The 18,343-nt window shown below is 34.4% G+C and overlaps 1 protein-coding gene across 1 annotated transcript in view; it reads right to left on the bottom strand.

Annotated features, from left to right (window-relative positions):
• The window catches only part of Meox2 (mesenchyme homeobox 2), a 64,620-nt gene that overhangs the window by 10,760 nt on the left and 35,517 nt on the right, over window positions 1-18,343 (bottom strand). Inside the window, exon 2 of the mRNA XM_004839600.3 lies at window positions 4,366-4,538. Within this exon, the coding sequence (XP_004839657.1) occupies window positions 4,366-4,538 (173 nt within the window). The remainder of the gene's footprint in view (window positions 1-4,365; window positions 4,539-18,343) is intronic.

The following is an 18,343-nucleotide window of genomic DNA, read 5'->3' as shown; positions in this document are numbered from 1 at the left end:
GTCCTTCATAGTTATGCAAAAAATGGATGGCTATTTTCAAAACACTTGGCATTGAGCCGTTTAATGATTTATGAGTAACAAACAAAGCATAATGTCTCTCATTTCCACTATTAGAGTTTGATCCAACTAGGTGGGATTTTCCATTCATCTTGGCAGAGGTATGATGAATTCAGCCTGTTTATTCCGGTAATTTTAGAGGATTGACAAACCTGCCACATAGCACCTTTGATTAGCTCTGTGGAAAGGGTTTTATAAAGTGTAAGAATCTCCTATTCTTTCGATATTTGGCAGCCTTAACTCTAAATATGTCCATTTTACCACTTCTTTTATTCACTCATGTAACTGCTTTCTTCCCACTATGAAATATTCCCACTATGAAATATTACTAAAAACCTTCTTCCCACTATGAAATATTACTAAAAACCTGGCAACATCTTTTGCCAAACTTAACTGTGTGGGGAAGAAAGGTCAGAGTCAGTTTGTACAACTGAAAAAATTACCTTGTGGTGGCAGGATTCTGTTTTAATTCTTATTTGTTATCGTGAAATTATCTTCTTGTGTTTTTTTTGGTCTTTTTAATTTTCCTCCTTTTTTTGATTGATGAAGTTGAAAGAGAATTATTGACTACTAAAGAGAATTATAGGCTCTCCAAACATTGCATTATGGAAGACTGAAATGTGGATATGACTTATTTTGGTGAGATTTTACAACTGTTCTTCAGGTAGGAATTGGAAAATGAAGAACTGAGTAATTCTTAAGGATTCAGTACATCTCAATTATTTCTAAAGTCATACCTAATCATGAGCAAAATCAAAGTACTGGTATAGCAGTGCTAAGGTCTGAATCCCTGTTCTATCCCCAGATTTCAAAGTTGAAATCTCACCTCTAAGCAGATGACATTAGAGTGGTGCCTTTGGAAGGCAGAGCCCCTATAACTGGACTTAATGGCTTCATGAAAGGGACCTCAGAGTGCTTGCTAGCCCCTGCAGCTTTGTGACTGCCTGAGGGAGCAGGCCCTCATCAGGCTCCATATCTACCAGGTACCTTGACCTGACACTTCCCAGCCCTAGGACTGTGAAAAATAAACTTCCTTTCTTTATTAGCCACCCAGTCTGCAGATATTAACCTGAACTGGAAAGAGGAGCTGCATCTCAATGGGAAGAAAATGGTTTTAATGGAATTCATTTAATAACACTATGTCCAAAATGTTAAATGGCCAATCTCTAAGAAACAAAATATTTGGCTGGGACAAACACACTGGCATTCTGGGGAAAAGCACCTTTTGGTCTTTAAGAATACCAAAATTGATAATTGAGGCATATGATGTGGTTTTTTTTTCCTGATGAATTCAGCATGGTAAAACTTGCCCCAGAAATTAAGAATAAAGCCTCAAGAGTCTTAATTTAAGATAATGTCTGAGCACAGACATGTAGGAATAACACTAACATTTGACAACCAGGAACATTCTCCTTTGTAGGCCTTTCCTGTGACATTCAGCACTCATCACAAGTTTTGCCTCTTCTATGAGTTCTAGGATTTATTTCTTTAGCTTATTTTGACAAGATTCTATTTCTAGCATGTAGCTCAACAAATATTTGTTTTACAAATGAAATAATTCAACATGCCTTGCACAGGAGTGTTATTTCTCCCCTAAGTGATAGTGGTGTTCTATAGTTTATACTAAAAATCTTTTCATATGTATTATGGCATATAAATCTCAGCAGAAGAAAGAGCAGGTACTCCTATTTTCTATTTTATGCCTTGAGGAGCTTGCCACTTCTCTAAGAATGTATAATTCCAAGAGACAAATCTTGGATATTCATTCAGATTTTTAACATAATAAATCAGTCCTTTCTGACTAATACATAATTGTCCTCTTAAGATTTACTCTTGATGAGGAATTTAGATTCCAACATGTGCATCTTCTTTTCATATTAGTTTGCAAAACTGAAATAGAGATTTATGGTAAAAAAGAGAATCTTCACTAAAATATTGAATTTTCAGTTGTTTGAAAACCTGATTATCTCTAATATTATTTTGGTGCTTTTTTAATTTCCTCGTGATGATGTTGTTAGATAATTTCAGGAAAGCCTTCTAATGACTTCTGTATTGACACCAAACTTGATTTGATGACTTCTTTTGGAAAAAGGAGCATTAACAAGTATGATGGAAGAAGCAGCTTAAAACATCCTCACTTACTGGAGTCTTGCATCCACTGAAGCATCCACCCAGCCCAGGAGAAGACAAAACCCCATGCAGCAGAGACCCTCTATCCTAGCTGAGGTCCAGTTAGCTCTTATTTAACCCACTAGCTGACACAGGGAAGGCTTCCAGGCCCAGTCCAAAACTCTGACCCGCAGAATTGGGAGCAAATTAAATGCTGGCTCTTTTTGAAAGTCATTAATATTGGGTTGTTTGTTTCAGTAATATAAAAAATTAAAACGAAACACTGAAATTGTGATTAAATTAGGTATCTATATATGTTTATGTATAGAAGATTTTAGTAGAATTCATTTCATAGGATGTCAACAAAAAGAAATATCCAAAATATTTTCAAAAGTCTGTCATCAGATTTATTTAAAGAATAGCTTCTAAAAATAACTTGTACTCAAGGAGGCCACTGACCGAATAATGAGGCATAACCGTGGACTAGTCCTAGATTAGTAAGTACAGAATCTTGACTTTGCGTCTTAGCTGAGAGCATCAGGCTGTGTCTGTCAGTTCTGTAGATTGGAATTAGACTTAGCTTCTTATTTCTCTCATGTATAACTTAAAACATGGGTACAATTTTTCAGTTTGATGTCTTTATATAACTATATTGAAGTGTAATTACTCTCCCTCCTTGTTTTACTCTTTTCATTTAAAAATAAATAAATAAATAAATAAATAAATAAATAAAAATAAAACCAATTTCTGGTAATGTACACTGTGGAACTTGCTTTCCATTGTGCCAAATTCTGTACTCTCATCAAGGGAACATTATATATGAAGTTCAAGGGAAGACTATATCGTGCTCTATAACTTAGGTGCTAGTCATAATATTTAATAAAGTATAAACTGCCAATAAAGAAAACCACAAAAAAAGGATTACTCTGTATATTACCATTACCCAGAAATAACTTCCAAAGTTGAATTCTAAAAAGTAACAGAAAGATAACTTAAGAAACTGGATAAAATAATCTTCCCTCAAAAGATATGTTTCATTTGTCCACATGCCACTGATATTTCCTTGGTTCCAATGGGCCCTTGGAGGAGGTAAGTACACTCAAAGAGGAAATGAAACGCTAGCCCAAAGAGTGACAATCATAATTGCACTGTCCATAAAGATGTTTGCATTTGCCTCTCAGGAATGTTTTTCTAAAGATTAGCAACTGTTAGCTATCAGTAGGCTTCATTCTTGTAGGGCAAATCGGAGCCCACACAAAGACCTTGTGAGTATTTATGGAGCACATCATTTGTCATCCAAAAAGAGACCAAGATGTAATTAATTTAAAAAATATTATTTATGTCATCTTAATTGGATTCTATAGATCACTAATACTTACAAAGTGGTCTTTGTGTGTGTACCAGAATTTTAAATGCCTGAGACCAATATAATTTCAAAACTATTTTGAGTAGTGTGACAGAAATATTTACAATGATCTACGTGCCCTCGCCTCCCATCATTTCCCAGCCTTCTTGCCCTGAAGTCGCACCAGTTGACTATTTCCGAACATTAGAGTGTAAATGGAAGTGACATGGGTCATTTCCAGGTGAAAACATTTGCAGGTCAGTGCACAAACTTCCAATTCTTTCCTACCTCCTGCGGTTGCCAGGGACACCACATGTTGAGATGCTAGAGAGGCAGAGTGCGCCTGTGAGTGATTATTTGGAAAGCTGAACTTGTAGAGTTTTTATGGAGAATAAGCAAATAATGAACTTTTTTGTGATTCCATTGAGGTTTGAGGGTTAATGTGTTGCTGCACCATAACATAACTATCCTGAGCAGTACAGGAAGCGAACCTGGGGTTACTGACCTTTTATTTTGTCAAATAAGAAAATTGTTAAATATAAGCATATGAAATTCCACACTAAATGGTATCATTAAATAAAGCAATACTTATAAACCAAAAAAAAAGAACCTTAAGGAAGGTCATCATCACAAAATAAAGATTTCTTCCTAGACCCGATACATGCAGTTTTCCTTCAAACATCATTATATTATCTTTTTGTCATTTAGCTAAACAAAAGCTTCATCTTGGAGTAATTCCCAGGTCTTCCTACTAGGGTTTAAGAGTCACAAATCTAGATGTTTCAAAATGGTTAAAGAGTATTTTTGACTCAAAGCAATTTAAAAGATCGTGTAATGACAATGTCCAGTTTTACCTGTCTTTCAGTGAGATCTAGATTCACGGCTATCTCATATCGCCTCAGTCTGGTCAAATAATTATGATGAGCAAATTCTGCTTCAAGTTCTCTGATTTGTTCTTTGGTAAAAGCTGTCCTTTCCTTCCTGGGTTTGCTGTTGACTTCTGACTTGTAATTTCCTTCCTGGGAGTCTGTAAAAAAGTTTAAAAAATAAAAAATCATGATTAGTGTTAATATGTTTATTCAAAACCCAGGCAATAATATTATTCATAGATATTAAGTAACTACTTTTCCAGGTTTTGGGCTAGACAGAGGCCAAATAGAGGGAGGGCAAAGACATGAAGATTAATTTCACCTCAATAGGGTAAGATATATTTCTTATTTTTTCTATCTGTCTTTCAATAACTGACATCCCAATTGAGGAAATGTTCAACTTTCTTCTTCAAACCAAAAAGTTTGATGGCTCAAAATATGGTATTATAATAACATGATAAACCAAAGTCTCAAGAGATAACATTTTTAGATATAAAATTTTGCCTAACATATATACTTGTGGTCTGAGTATTACTGAATACAGAATTCTTTTTTTTTAAAATAAAGGTAGCAATTCAGTACATGAATACATTAGCAATCAAATGTTAAGCAATTAAGCCATAAAAGTTCAAGCTCTAATTGAGCATTTGTGAAAGTATGTATGTACTTACTGATTTTTTAAAAAATTTCTATTTATGTATGATCTCTTTGATTACATGAGCTATGTTCTTTTACTGCATATCACACTTCATTGAATGTGGAATCTATAAATAAAATTGTGTTCATATGGCTTAAAATATGAAGAGTTTAAAAGTATGTTTTTCATTATATATATGTGATAAAATAAGTGGTACAATACCTAACACTAATGATCCACAACATCAAATCTTATAATGCCATGTAAAAATAACAATAATAACTTGGAGTATGCATTCCATCTTTGTTCCTGAGAGACCAAGACAAAATTAGGACACAGCATTTATTCTTATTCTTATAATATTCCTGAGATGTAGGTTTGAAGATATACTTAGTAACCCAAAGAACAGAGTACTTGTTTATAATGGAAAAGAATCTGTATATAGCAAGTAGAAAGTGATCATAACCAGGTCTTGTAAATCATTTTATATTTATCCTTTGTGGAATATCAACATAAAGATAAAATGCAACCTAGTACTCCCATAAAAACTATTTCTCATTTCTAATTATTTTTGATCAAGTACACACAAGCTCTGATACCTTTCTCAGGTAAGAGTATGATAATTCTCCTACAAATTTAAATAAGAAAAGTGATCCAAGAAAAATTAGGGATAGCCCAAGGTCACAAAAAGTGACATTTTAATTGACAAAGATGATGGCATGACATGGCTTATAGACGATGTTTCAAACTACATTTTTTGCATCCAATGCTAATTATGCCAAGAGCTACAAAAAACTCTTTTTATTTGTTTTATCAGTGTTCTTTTCCTTTTTGTGTGCCTGAGGGAAGTCCAACTAAAGAAGCCTGTGCATAATGGAAATCCATTAGACAAGGCACTTTTATGTAAACACTTTTGTTTTGACTCTTACCAGAATCTATGCTGACCAGATGTCGAGTTTCCTAGTCTATCAGCAGCAGCAAGAGGTTTGCATCGATATCTTGGCACACTCCTTTGATGGATCACTCACTGGTGCCTGGCATTGTCTAAAATTCCTCCTCATGCACTCCCCATATTTCTGGGCTTGTCACTTACCTTCATGTTGACCAGCTCTCCACCGTGGTGGAGCGGAGGAGACTTTATTCAATGTAAGGAGTGTTCACTGATACGTCACACACACCAGTTGATTACACCTCATAGGAAGCCACTGAGACTAGGTGCGCTATGTGATAAATTAAGTTTGAACTCTCAAATAGGCCATGTTCACACAACGCCCACCTACCTGGCTCTCAGTAGAAACTGCAACTCACTCCACACAGCCTTAAAGCCACAGATTTGCTAAAATCCACATGACAGGGGATTTCAGCTATTCTGGTTTTGTTTGAAGAAAACTTCCAAATGATTTCTTTCTTTATTTTTTAAAAAAATTATTCCATGGGCTACCATGGCAGACTGCAAACACAGTCACTGCACAAAATAATCTGATAATAAGTCCTTCTTGCAAGCATCCATGTTCTCATGTGAATCAAAAGAACTGTGGCCAATTTGGAGCCCTTTCTGCCCGAAATCTGTGGCTGGTTATTCTTTATATGGAGACACTGCTCTTTCCCTTCAGTCAAAGAACTCTGGAAACTGATGGCAAAGCCAGCACATTTTTTCTCATGAGCAATTCGATTTGAATGATTCATGATTAGCACATTCCCTTATGTAAGCATGAATGAACAAATTTATATTGAAGAAAGGCTATTAGCTTGTATTTATTTTTGTTTCTTTGAAACTGATCTCCAACTTTTGCAATATTCAAAAGTACTTCATAAATATCACGTATACACACAAACAATGGCATAAAACATGGACTAAAGCTTGAGGGACAGTCACTGTGATGGCTTTAAATACACATCCATTATAACTAGAAATGCACAACAGGAGGTTTATATACCCAGCAACTGGATTTAAACAAGAGCCTGGCTATAACTCAACACTTAAATCCCAAAACAATTTACTGACTGCCTGAATTCCAAACCAAAACTGCTCTTGAAGTAAAATCAAGCGACTAAACTGAAGTGAACTATGCACACTTACATTTACAATAATCACAGAAGGGATCATTAAAATGCAATTAATATAGCACAGGAGTGTGTTTCCTGACCTCACAACCTGAGAGGATGTCAATGAAGTTGAAGTGGTACCTGTATCAATTCATGCCGTGGGTACTTCTATCATGATATAGGTGATTCTGCTGTGGTTTCTATCACACTACTACTCTCTTATTAAAACATGCCCCTTGGAATTACATTTTTAACTTGTATTTTAAATAATCTTGGGTATTTAACTTTTTTTCCTTACAGTGTCCCAAGTTCGCCACTGGCTGACCAAAATCTTTTCTTATTATCACTTCACTAGGTACTTTTTGGTGGAAAATGGTCAGGAGGTCTAAATGAGACTTTTGGCAAATTTCACATCAGCCTCCATCTGTTTCCCAGCTGTTTCAACTGAGGCAAAACTCCCTCCGTTTTCTCCAACCTCCCATATCCTACGCCAAATGGTAGGTGTTGAGGGGGAAGCTGGAAAATGCCTTTCTTTCTTCCTTACAACCACAAACAAAATGTCACCGTCTGTACAGCGTTTTCCAAGGTAAAATATTACCATTGTTTTTGTCTCAGATGCTTTAATGCACCTGTGGGTGCACCCTGGCACTCTCTCGCCGCATGGAGGAAAAGTTTGACTTATGTGTTCAGGTATCCTTGGCAGTCCCATTTCTCTAACCTTTTGCTCCTTGCGACTACACTAATGGAAGAAGTCTGCAGTACTTCCGTGGAGGATAAAAATTGCCCTCTAAGGATCACTCCTGTCTAGCAGTTTGAACTTCTCCACATGTGACTTTTTATTTCCCCCAGTGCAGGAGGATGTCAAAAGACAATAATGTTTTATTGAAGACAAGTGATCTGAGGACTTGGTCTATTCAATGGCACAGAAACATTTTGAACAAAAGAAAGAAGAATCTGCTTGAGTAAATTTTGGGCTACACTGGCTAAACTTATTAACTTGTTTAAATGAAGAACATACTTTACCTATGTCTGTAAAATATCAAAAGGTAATGGAACCTTTATAGAGCTACTATAAAATGAATTTTTGTTTAATATTCTAAAGAAAAAGAAAATACAAAGGTTCAGGGTATCTTAGTCCTTTGTAACTTCTTATATCAATGTTTAAGAAGCTATTCAAATGAGAGATATTCAGTCATCATTTAAATCTACACCGGGTGTACGTTTAGGAAAATAATAATCTTTGTACAGGCATAGATATTGTGAATGAAGACAGGAAAATTTATAAGATAGTCCAGTTGCTGCCAGTAATTTTCAAGTTTAAACAGGAAATTACCTTCTATATGGGCATTCTTCCAACTTGCTATTCCATCTTCCTAAAAGGGGACATTTCAGCCTCTCCATGTTTTCCTAAATAAACAACCTTCACCAGGGTTTCTTAAGTCCTCTTGCCAATCCACTGTCCAGATTGGAGAACCAACCATAATGAATTACTATTAGTAATGAATATGTTATATATTGAGGTGTGTGAGGTGGAAAAAATAGTATTGAAAACTACTAGGCTAGATCTGATTAGAAGAGCATTGAAAACATTCACTATTTCTTTTACTTCTGACTATAAAAAAATAAAGCTGCGATTATAATTTATCTTATAATGCAAACTCAATTTGCATATTAAAAATAATTTCCATAGATTTTTTTTTTCTTGTTTTTTTGAGACAGGGTCTGGCTGTGTAGTTCAGGCTGGCCTTGAACTCACAGCAATCCTCCTGTCTCAGTCTCCCAAGTGCCAGGATTACAGGTGTGAGCCACTACACCAGGAAAGATTTTTAAGATAAAGTATCATGCTAACAGTTGTCTTCAAAATGCAAAAATCGTTCTATTCCTGGACTAGTGACTGCCCTTGGTAGATTTACTTTTCTTATCATTTCACCTCATTGCTTGCCACCCCCTTGGTTTTTTGTGGGGCTTTTAAATATGCTCTCCAAGAAAAATAAATAAGGTAAATCCCAGTTTAGTGAAATTAAGGTTTGGTTAGTTTTTATTATATTTGCGTAGGTGACTGAAGGTTTTGAATAGATAATTTATTGAAAAGATACTATTCATTTCAATTAAAGCAATCAACATTCTTACACAGTGAGCTATACTGAAAGATTAATTGCAAATAGCTGAAAATTTTATAAGTTAGCTCTTCATTTTTCTATTACAAACTTGAGTTATTCTCAATACATTTAAGTTTATCCTTATATGACTAATTAAAACTGAGATTATCAAAATTGAATAGCATGACTGTCATTACTACTTACATAGGAAAAGTATTGTATTTATTAACATTTCTTTCCTCTTAAATTCTTTTATTGGTACATTTTAGCTATATAATATATTCACATTCATCATTGGGAACTTGTACCTTTACATGATGCATCTTGGTTCTTATTTTTTCCCCATCCCCCTGCCCTCCCTTCAACCCCTCCACACCTCCATATTTACAAAGGCTTTGTTTCCATTTTTTTCTCATATTTTCTCCTTTCCCCTACCCCTTCCACTTTTAATACAAAATATCCAATAAAAAATAGAAATTCAAGGGGGGAAAATATGGAGAGTTGAGATGTTTAATAAAAGTAATATACTTTAAGATTACATTTTAGAATGAAAACCAATTCTGATTTCTAGAAGTATGTTAGCATTAATTCTTTATGGGCTAAAAAACGAAAATAATGTATTAGGTCAAGTTCAAAGATGTTTCTTTAGGGAGAAGGAGACAGAGACAGTAAACACAAAGAGAAGCACATGAATATTCTTAAGTTGTTAATAACTTTGCATAAAGTGGATAGGGAATTTTTGGAAATAAACACTGCAAAATTTAAATTAAAATAAAATATCCAGCTCTCTAAAGTTACTGTCACCTTAGATGTAGCTGTTTCCTTGGAGTAGATAAATGAACTTGCCTTGTCACTACATTGCATTCCTGGAACAAGCTGGCAAGTATTATAACAAAGCCTGTCTTTTTGCTTCCTCATCTCTGCACTATAATTTTGAGATGATGGCAGTTACAGAAATTTTAGCCAATTTAAAGTTGGCCTAGTCCATAACTCTTTTTAGTACCCTATGTTATATCCCAGTTGATACATGAATTCAGTTTTAACTCACAGCCTATTTTATAGGAGGTCCTTTATTTTTAAATGATGGCACTTTAGCACTTAATTTTATTTTAATTTTATTATCCTGCCCATTCCATGATTTATTTCTTTTGTACCTGTGACAGTAAGACGATGCCATCACAATAATTCTTTCATGACATTATTATAAAGTGAAATCCATAGAGAATGAAGCATATTCATATCATGATTAATGCTATACAATTCCAAATATATTAAATAAAAGAAGTATTTTTTAAAAATTTTAAGAGATCAAGGGTATAAAACAGGGGTATAATTTACTTGAGTCCAGTTTGGCATACACTTACTTCTTCTGACTACAAACTTCAATGCACTTAATAAAGCAACTAAAACCAGCACATATTTTCTCGATAAATATAAACTTTGTAAGTCATTTCTAGGCATAAAAATGGGTTGCAGATACCCATAATTGATATGATGCCTTTTGATGTATTCCAGCGAGAAAACATAAAAATCATAGACATCCATCCAACAAAACAAGGAACATAAGGATATTCAGATAGCATCTGACAGCAAACAGCCTCCAGGGGGATGAGAAGCCCTAATGAATGGTCTTTTATACATGGAATCCATTACCTTTCCTTTGTTACCATTTTAAAGACCTTACCTCTCCTGTGGACTCTAGTCAAACTTTGTGCTTCTTTCTTAAATGTTTGCGTACTCTGGCACTACATAGATGATTTTCCCCCTTTACTAGAATGTGTTTTGTGGATGCCAATGACTGTTTACCCAGACACTGGTGGTAAATCAAGATAAGCTACCATTTACACTTACACCTTAATACATGCAGAACCATTAGGCAAGGTCATGAAGAGGATGAAAATTATGTACACACACAAGATTCACTTCACATTCATTGCTCAGGTCAGCAAATGGCTTGAAGTTACTTTGTGTTACTGCATGTTTGGGGAGATGGAGAGGGAAAGAAACTATTTTCACAAATTAGAGGTAATAGGTAACTTGGCAGAGGCCAGAAGAATTGTGACACTTCTAATTTACAGCTGTCGGTAGAGGGAAAAGGAGCTCTTTTATAAAATAAAACAAGAAGATACAGATTTGCAGTGCAGTGCTAGAAAGTTCAGCCCAATTTTGCTAGTAGCTTGGTAAATCCCATGGATATGCAACTGGAAGGCTTCCACAGAGTTGTCTGAAAATATTATAGAAGCAAGTCTCAGAATAGGAGGCCTTGTATTGTCACCATGATTCTGAGCCCTCTTCTTTTGGCAAGTTATCATACTGACTTTCGGATGTTTCTATAGCAGTAATTTAGAATTACTGAGCTTTTCATTTATCTTTGTATTTTGTTTCTCCACAGTCTAGACTCTAGGAAATTTAAGATCATGAATTTTCCTTATTCATCTTTATATTATCAAACCTAATTCTAAAACTGTGCTGAATTTTTTTACTTTCATGCTTTGATTGTGTTATGACTTCAAAAATAATACTAAGGAGGTTTGTCCTTTTATTAGAATTTAAGTAAAATTCAGTTTAAAAAAAGAGAGAGTGTCCCTCAGTAATTCATGATACTAACTTTCAAAGCACTTATATACTTCTCACATAGAATTTATGGAAGATGGGAAGAAGTAATGTTTTCCCTGTATTTGTATATAGTGTTATTTTTTAAATGTTCAAATATGAAAGTACAGGATCAGTGTTACTTGTATAAAATTTAAAATCCAAGGTACCTAATATTATAGGAAGTGAAGGGATAGTTTGAATACATATCAGAGTTCCTAACCTCAGTACCACTGACATTTTGGACTGAATAAGTCTTGTTAAACATTATTTTTATTCATTTAAAATCAGTGAAATAGTATAAATGGACTCAAGATGAAGGTGCCAAAGGGAGAGTGGTCCTGGACAATACAGGATGTTTAGCAAAATCTCCAGCTTCATGCCAGGTATTTAGCTCAGTGGTGCCACCACCTGCCTTGCAAGTGCAAGGTCCCGAGTTCGATCCCTGGTACCAAAAAAAAAAAACCATTCCAGCTTCTACTCACAGACAACTGTAACAATACCAAACCCCCTCTTAGTGTTGCCAGATAAAATACAGAGCTTTCAGTTCACTATAAAAATAAACAACAAATAATATTTTAGTATATCAAAAATACAGCATAGAACATACTTTAAAAATTAAAACTATTGATTTTTTTATTAGAATATGGATCAAAGTCAGGTATAGTGGCACATGTCTGTAATCCCAACACTCAGGAGACTAAGGCAGGAGGATCCAGAATGATCGCCATGAGTTCCAGGTCAGCCTGGGCTACATAGTGACTTCAAGGCCAGACTGAACTACAAAGCGATGTCTCAAAAATAAAAAGCCCAATATTAATCAATTTAAACTATTGGTTATTGATTTGAAATTCAAATACAACTGGACATTTGTACTTTAATTGGCTATATCTGGCAACCCTATTCTAGTGTGACATTTAAAAGTCTCCAGGCATTACTGATGTACCTTAAGGAGAAAAAATCACCTCCAGCTGAGAATCACTGTCTCCAGATAGTATTTAGAATAAGAGATCCATGTCTCTAAATTACAAAATTCTGGGAATGGCTAATATTATTTATAATCTAATGTATAAATTACTTATACATAAATAACACCAGCTTTATTTGTGACCTAGTCTAATCCAGGGATGACGATTGTTTGCATATTAAATTGCTCAAGAATAGATCTTTTTAAAGCTAATTTAGTAAAACATATAACTGCAGAATGTGTCCCTCCAATAACTTCAGGGAAGTAGCCACACAAACTGGTACACGTGACATCACCATAGAAATTGTGACATTACCCTTGGTCATTTTATTGGATGTAAGACACTTTCAAAAGATTCAGACCAAAGTATTATACAGTGTTTCTACAATATATAGAAGCATGTAATAACTAATAAGGAATCAATTATTAATATATATGCATTTGATTAACAAAAGCTGGTCAAATTAATATTGATTAACTACACATAGATGTTAGAAATTGAAGGGATTGCTACATATCATGTATTTTTACGTGGTGTATTTATACATGAGAAAAACAGGGTTCAGATGGTTAAAGGGCTCATCAGAGGTCACTTACAGTTGCATAGTATTTTTAGGTCTTAAGTTTCATTCAGTTATAGAAACCAACAGAAACAGATTTTCTGAATTTCCCAAATATCTTCACCTGCTACATGAGCTTTTCACAATACTAAGTATTGAAGAAACATCATCAATTAGTTGTGATACTGAATATAGATATGAATGCTATCTATTCTAACAGACTCTGGATTAACCAAGATGCCAAATTCACAAATGAGATGTTAAGAAGAAAGTCTTTGGTACTTATCTGTTATGTAACCATGATCACCTTTATTTTCACCTTTACTACAGAATTTAAATGGAGAAAAATAAATTAATGGAAATCATTTACAAGAGTGTCTATTGTGAATACTCAATAATCAGTTGTATGCTTTTGCCATTAGTAGGTAAGAATGCAGTACAAGGCCTCCGTAGTTGAAAATTATACATTTCATGGAATCAGTAGTTAGAAAGATTTTTTTGTGCTGTAGGGAAATTTTGTTCTTATCATGGAATTCAGTATAAAATCTAAGAAGTATAGAATTTACACACCGATGAACAGTGTTCTACTTTACAACAAAAAATGGATGAGATCCTAGAAGGATCTATATGCTGTTTCTGGCTAGAATAAACGTGAAGCTGAAGGATGATGATTTTCCAGGGAAACTAGTGAGATGACATTGTACAAGACCCAGTGGGACCGATGTTTGAATTTTGTTTCCTCTGAAATTTTTATTGGAAAATTTGATGAAATTTATCCAAACCTGGCATACACAATACACTGGAGACTGTGTGTGTGTTGTGTATGTATGTGGACCTCTTTTTATTTGTTTTGTTCTGTTTGCTTTTTTGTTTGTTTGGTACCAGGGATCAAATTTAGAACCTTGTGCTTGCAAGATGTGTATCTCTTTTTTTAAAGAGTCCTGGCAAACAAATAAATGGATTTAGGAAGACAGAATCCCTTTTTGCCTAGATACTAGGCTAAAGCAAATATGTAACATGCATTCATATGTATTTTTAAAATAAAATGAGAGGTACTTAATTTTTTAAAAACTTATATCTTATACTTTGTAAATACTGTGTTCTTTATTTGCTTATAAGGAAATATATACTTGTAATTTATAAATATGATTTGAGACAGATATCACTTAGATATTTTTAACCACTGAAATAATTATAGGTAAATATTTCATAATACCAAAGACAAATTATAAAATTTGTAAGTATCTCATAAAAGTAATAAAATAAGAAAAATGTTAAGCTCACAGACAACCAGCAGTTCTGACCTGCGAAGCAAATAGCTGTTTCTGTTGCTGAGCTCTTTGTAAATTTCAATGCTCTGAGGTCTATTTCCCTATTACAACTGTACCAGCAAGAAGGAAAACAGCCTTGAGGTGAGGCATCAACATTTTAATCACCTTGCTATTGTTTTAGCAAGAGAATTTTCCCAATTATAAGAAGTCTAAAAATTTAGAACTTATATTTGTAGACTAGTATTCAAATACCCTCCACAAATAGAAGTCTGATGACATTGATTAATATGAGCTTTCTAAAAAATAGAATCAAATAAAATTAAAATCAATTCTGTACAGTTAAATATACTTGGTGTGTAATTTAATAGTTTCTCCTAAGACTGATGAATATGAAATAGTGAAGAAATGCTGATCTTTCCCAAAATGTACAAATTATATCTTCCTCTTTCTCATCATTGTTACACTATTTCTTACCACTTATATGTATATTGAGTTGAGAAAAATATCAGTGGGATTTACTTGGGAAAAAATCTTAAATCTAAGATGAGAAATAAAATGATAATCAAAAAGGACTGGGGGCTGTACAATGTTAAGAATTGCTAGCTTACCCCACAAAGAATACGCAGGGACCAGTGAAACTAGATTATTGCAGTGATCTAAAAGATTACGAGTAAGAGAGGGAAACATAAAGCGTTCAGTATATAAATGCTACTCAGGAAGATGAAGAAAGAAGCCCAGGTCAGAGAGGCTGATTCTATTGTTCCACTTCTTAGACAAATGAGGGCATGAATGATGGTAACGTTTGGGAATTACTTCCTTTGGCAAAAAAAGGTATTGAGAACTGATAATCTTATTGAACTGTGAGTCTCAAAAATGAAGTCTCATTTCCATAAACTATTGATACTCTAGTCCATTCTAGAACCCTGCAGACTTACTCTGTGGTGAAAGTGAGGTGTGTGGCATACATACCTGAGTAGGTTACTGTGTAATATACTATGAAATAGACACCCTAATATGACGCATTTCATATATTCTAAAGTAAATTACGATCACACTGGGAATAGAGTCTGCTTAAGATTAATCTACTAATAATTAAAAATTTTATTCTTGAGGGTACAATCAGAGCAGTTGTTAAAAGTTGATATATTTTCATTTTTCAAAATGTGTCTCTATAGAGAACTTTATGGCAAAAACCTATTACTCCATTTCATGGTGGGAGGCAGTTATAGAATGAGATATTTGCATGTGTAACAGATTCTAATCATCTACCCATGAAGCATTCTTTGAATCCCACATATGACAGGAAGGATTCTGTAATGCCTGAAAACCTGCTAACTATATGTGGAACATTTCACTGAAATTCTCAAATACAAATTTATTCCATGTACAAAGAAGAATTTAAATATAGTTTTTATCTGTGCATTCATGTTTTAGAGATTAACTTGAATGTTATGTTCATTGAAATTTCCTAGGAAAATAAATCTTACTGAAGTCCAAAATGGCAAGAAAAAGTCATATCGAGTTTTATATTAAATGTGAAAAATCTTTTATAAACATTTCTAATTTCTATCAAGATAAATAGAGGCAAAAGTCATAGATGAACTATTAATTTTGAAACATTTCAAAAGTTCATTAGGGTTAAATATTAGATAGTTATCAGTATTCCATTAGGCTGTGGAGGGAAAGCGGCTGGAAGAATAAACATTTTTGTTGTATGTAACACTTGTGCTGTTTCCCACACAAAAACTTGATTTGCTTACCTTACAGTAATTTGAATTTAGTAAGAAAAATCTTGACAGTAATAAACATTTTTAAAGTGTTACACTGGTTAAACAGAGTCATGGATGTAATTAAAGCTGTATAGTTGTACAGATTTGTTGCAACATTTACATGCTTACGAAAGAACAGTTTGGGGAAAACAGTAGGAAATTCAAAGCCAGTGGACTTGAGTTGGAAATCTGTGTGGTCTTCTAAGCCTGTAATGCCTCTGAAATTCCAGTTCCCCACCCACAGAACCCACACAGGTTTATTTTAAAAAGAAACTTTAGGAAATGTAATGTATGTATATCTGTATCCATTCAATAATAAACACCCATTTTAATAATAAATTAAAATGTACATTAGTAAGATTTAATTAACTGAAATGTTTATTGTCACATTTACTATTCTTTTAATTTCATTGAATTACCTGTCAATTCTCACCCAGGATCTAGATAAAACACAGCTTTGTTTTTAAAAATGAAATTGATTTTAGAAAGTAGGTTTTATTTTCTAGTTCTTTCTACCAATGTGTATTTTAAGAAACCTGGATGTGCTCTTAACTTCTTGGCCAATCAAGAAGGATTAGGTCTATTTGCTTTTGAAAAATAAATGGGTTTTTAAAATCTGTACGATTTTATGTCTTTCATATTATTTTTTTTACAGTGAGGCACTAGAATTACAGTCAAAATTAAAGCATAAATTGCTTTTCTGAGTCTGACTAAGGTAGGATAGAGGACATAATGATAGGCAGAAAGCAGACAAGGAAACTTAATTTCTTGGTTCCTTTATTTCCTAAGAACTCAGGGTCAGATTTCTTTTCAGCTCTGCACAGAGGTTTCTTGGTTATTTAGCAAAAGTTAGCAAAACAAGGTTTTAGTCCTAAATTTTCCCTAAATGCGAAGTATTGTAGGAAAAGCAAATCAGGTTACCATGTGTGCACACGCGCATGCATTCGTGTGTTAGAAAATTATATTCTGGGATTATCTTATCCCCCTTCAAGATCGTGGGCATCAAGATAAGAGTAAAGTAATTTTCAGGGTTGCAAAGACACTCAATTGCCAGCTTTCTCAAAGTCTAGGACCAGATCCTCTGGGAGCAACACCTAACATGATTCAGTCCTACAAGACCTCCACTTCCAGGAAAATGGGAGCCTTACCATCACCCCATTTTGAGATCAGCCCCTCCAAGCAGGAGTGATTACCTCGACATTCTGGGCAGCCACCTTCCCTAGCTGGGAACTGAGTTGCACCTCAGGCAGAAGGATTCCTCTAGACCCATGCAAACCAAAACAGGGGCGATGATCTACCTGCTCTGGCTCATCTCAGCTAATCCTTAAAAGTTGGCATCTTCCTTTTATGAGTAGACCAGTCTGAATCCCCGCATTAAAAAGTACCCCTTCCAGGACTCTACCTTTTTCCTATTTTTTTCCTTTTTTCTATTCTCCTTTACTTACTTATTGTGAACAGTAAATCTGCATTATGTCCCACGTTGGTCAATCTTGAAATTCTTTTTCTCTGACTGGAGTTAAAAATCTACTTGGTGAAACCGTTGAGGTCCCCATCTCCTCTTTGGGGACACTCTCAGATCCACTGGGCAACCTTCTCAGACCCCACCCAGTGATATAACTAAGTAGAACTGTCTTTTTTATTTTAAAGCAAAAAGAAAATGTTATGTATTTGTGTCTCTGTGTTTATAGTTTAAGCAGTGGTCACATAAGCATTTAGTCAAATCAAGCAAAGCTTTGGTATCTCTTTCTGAATAAAGCACTTCTAGATTTTTTGAGAGAGGAGTCAGCACTGAGCTACATCCCCAGAATATCTTTTTAATTTTTTTGTTTGTTTGTTTTAAGACAAATTCTTGCTAAACTATCCAGTTATCAGGGCTGGACTTCAAAATACAAACCTCCTGCCTCATCCTCCCAGAGCCCTGGGATCACAGGCCTGCACCTTCAAGCCCAGCTCACTTCTGCCTATTTTGATTATCATTCCCATGTGCAATATTTGAATCTTTTAAAACACAAGGGTAAATTT

This window comes from Heterocephalus glaber, unplaced genomic scaffold (assembly GCF_053883595.1).
Source record: "Heterocephalus glaber isolate CG9 unplaced genomic scaffold, H.glaber_assembly_v1.0 deba00000676, whole genome shotgun sequence".
In the NCBI taxonomy this organism is placed as follows: domain Eukaryota; kingdom Metazoa; phylum Chordata; class Mammalia; order Rodentia; family Bathyergidae; genus Heterocephalus; species Heterocephalus glaber.
This window is presented reverse-complemented; position numbering and strand designations above follow the sequence as displayed.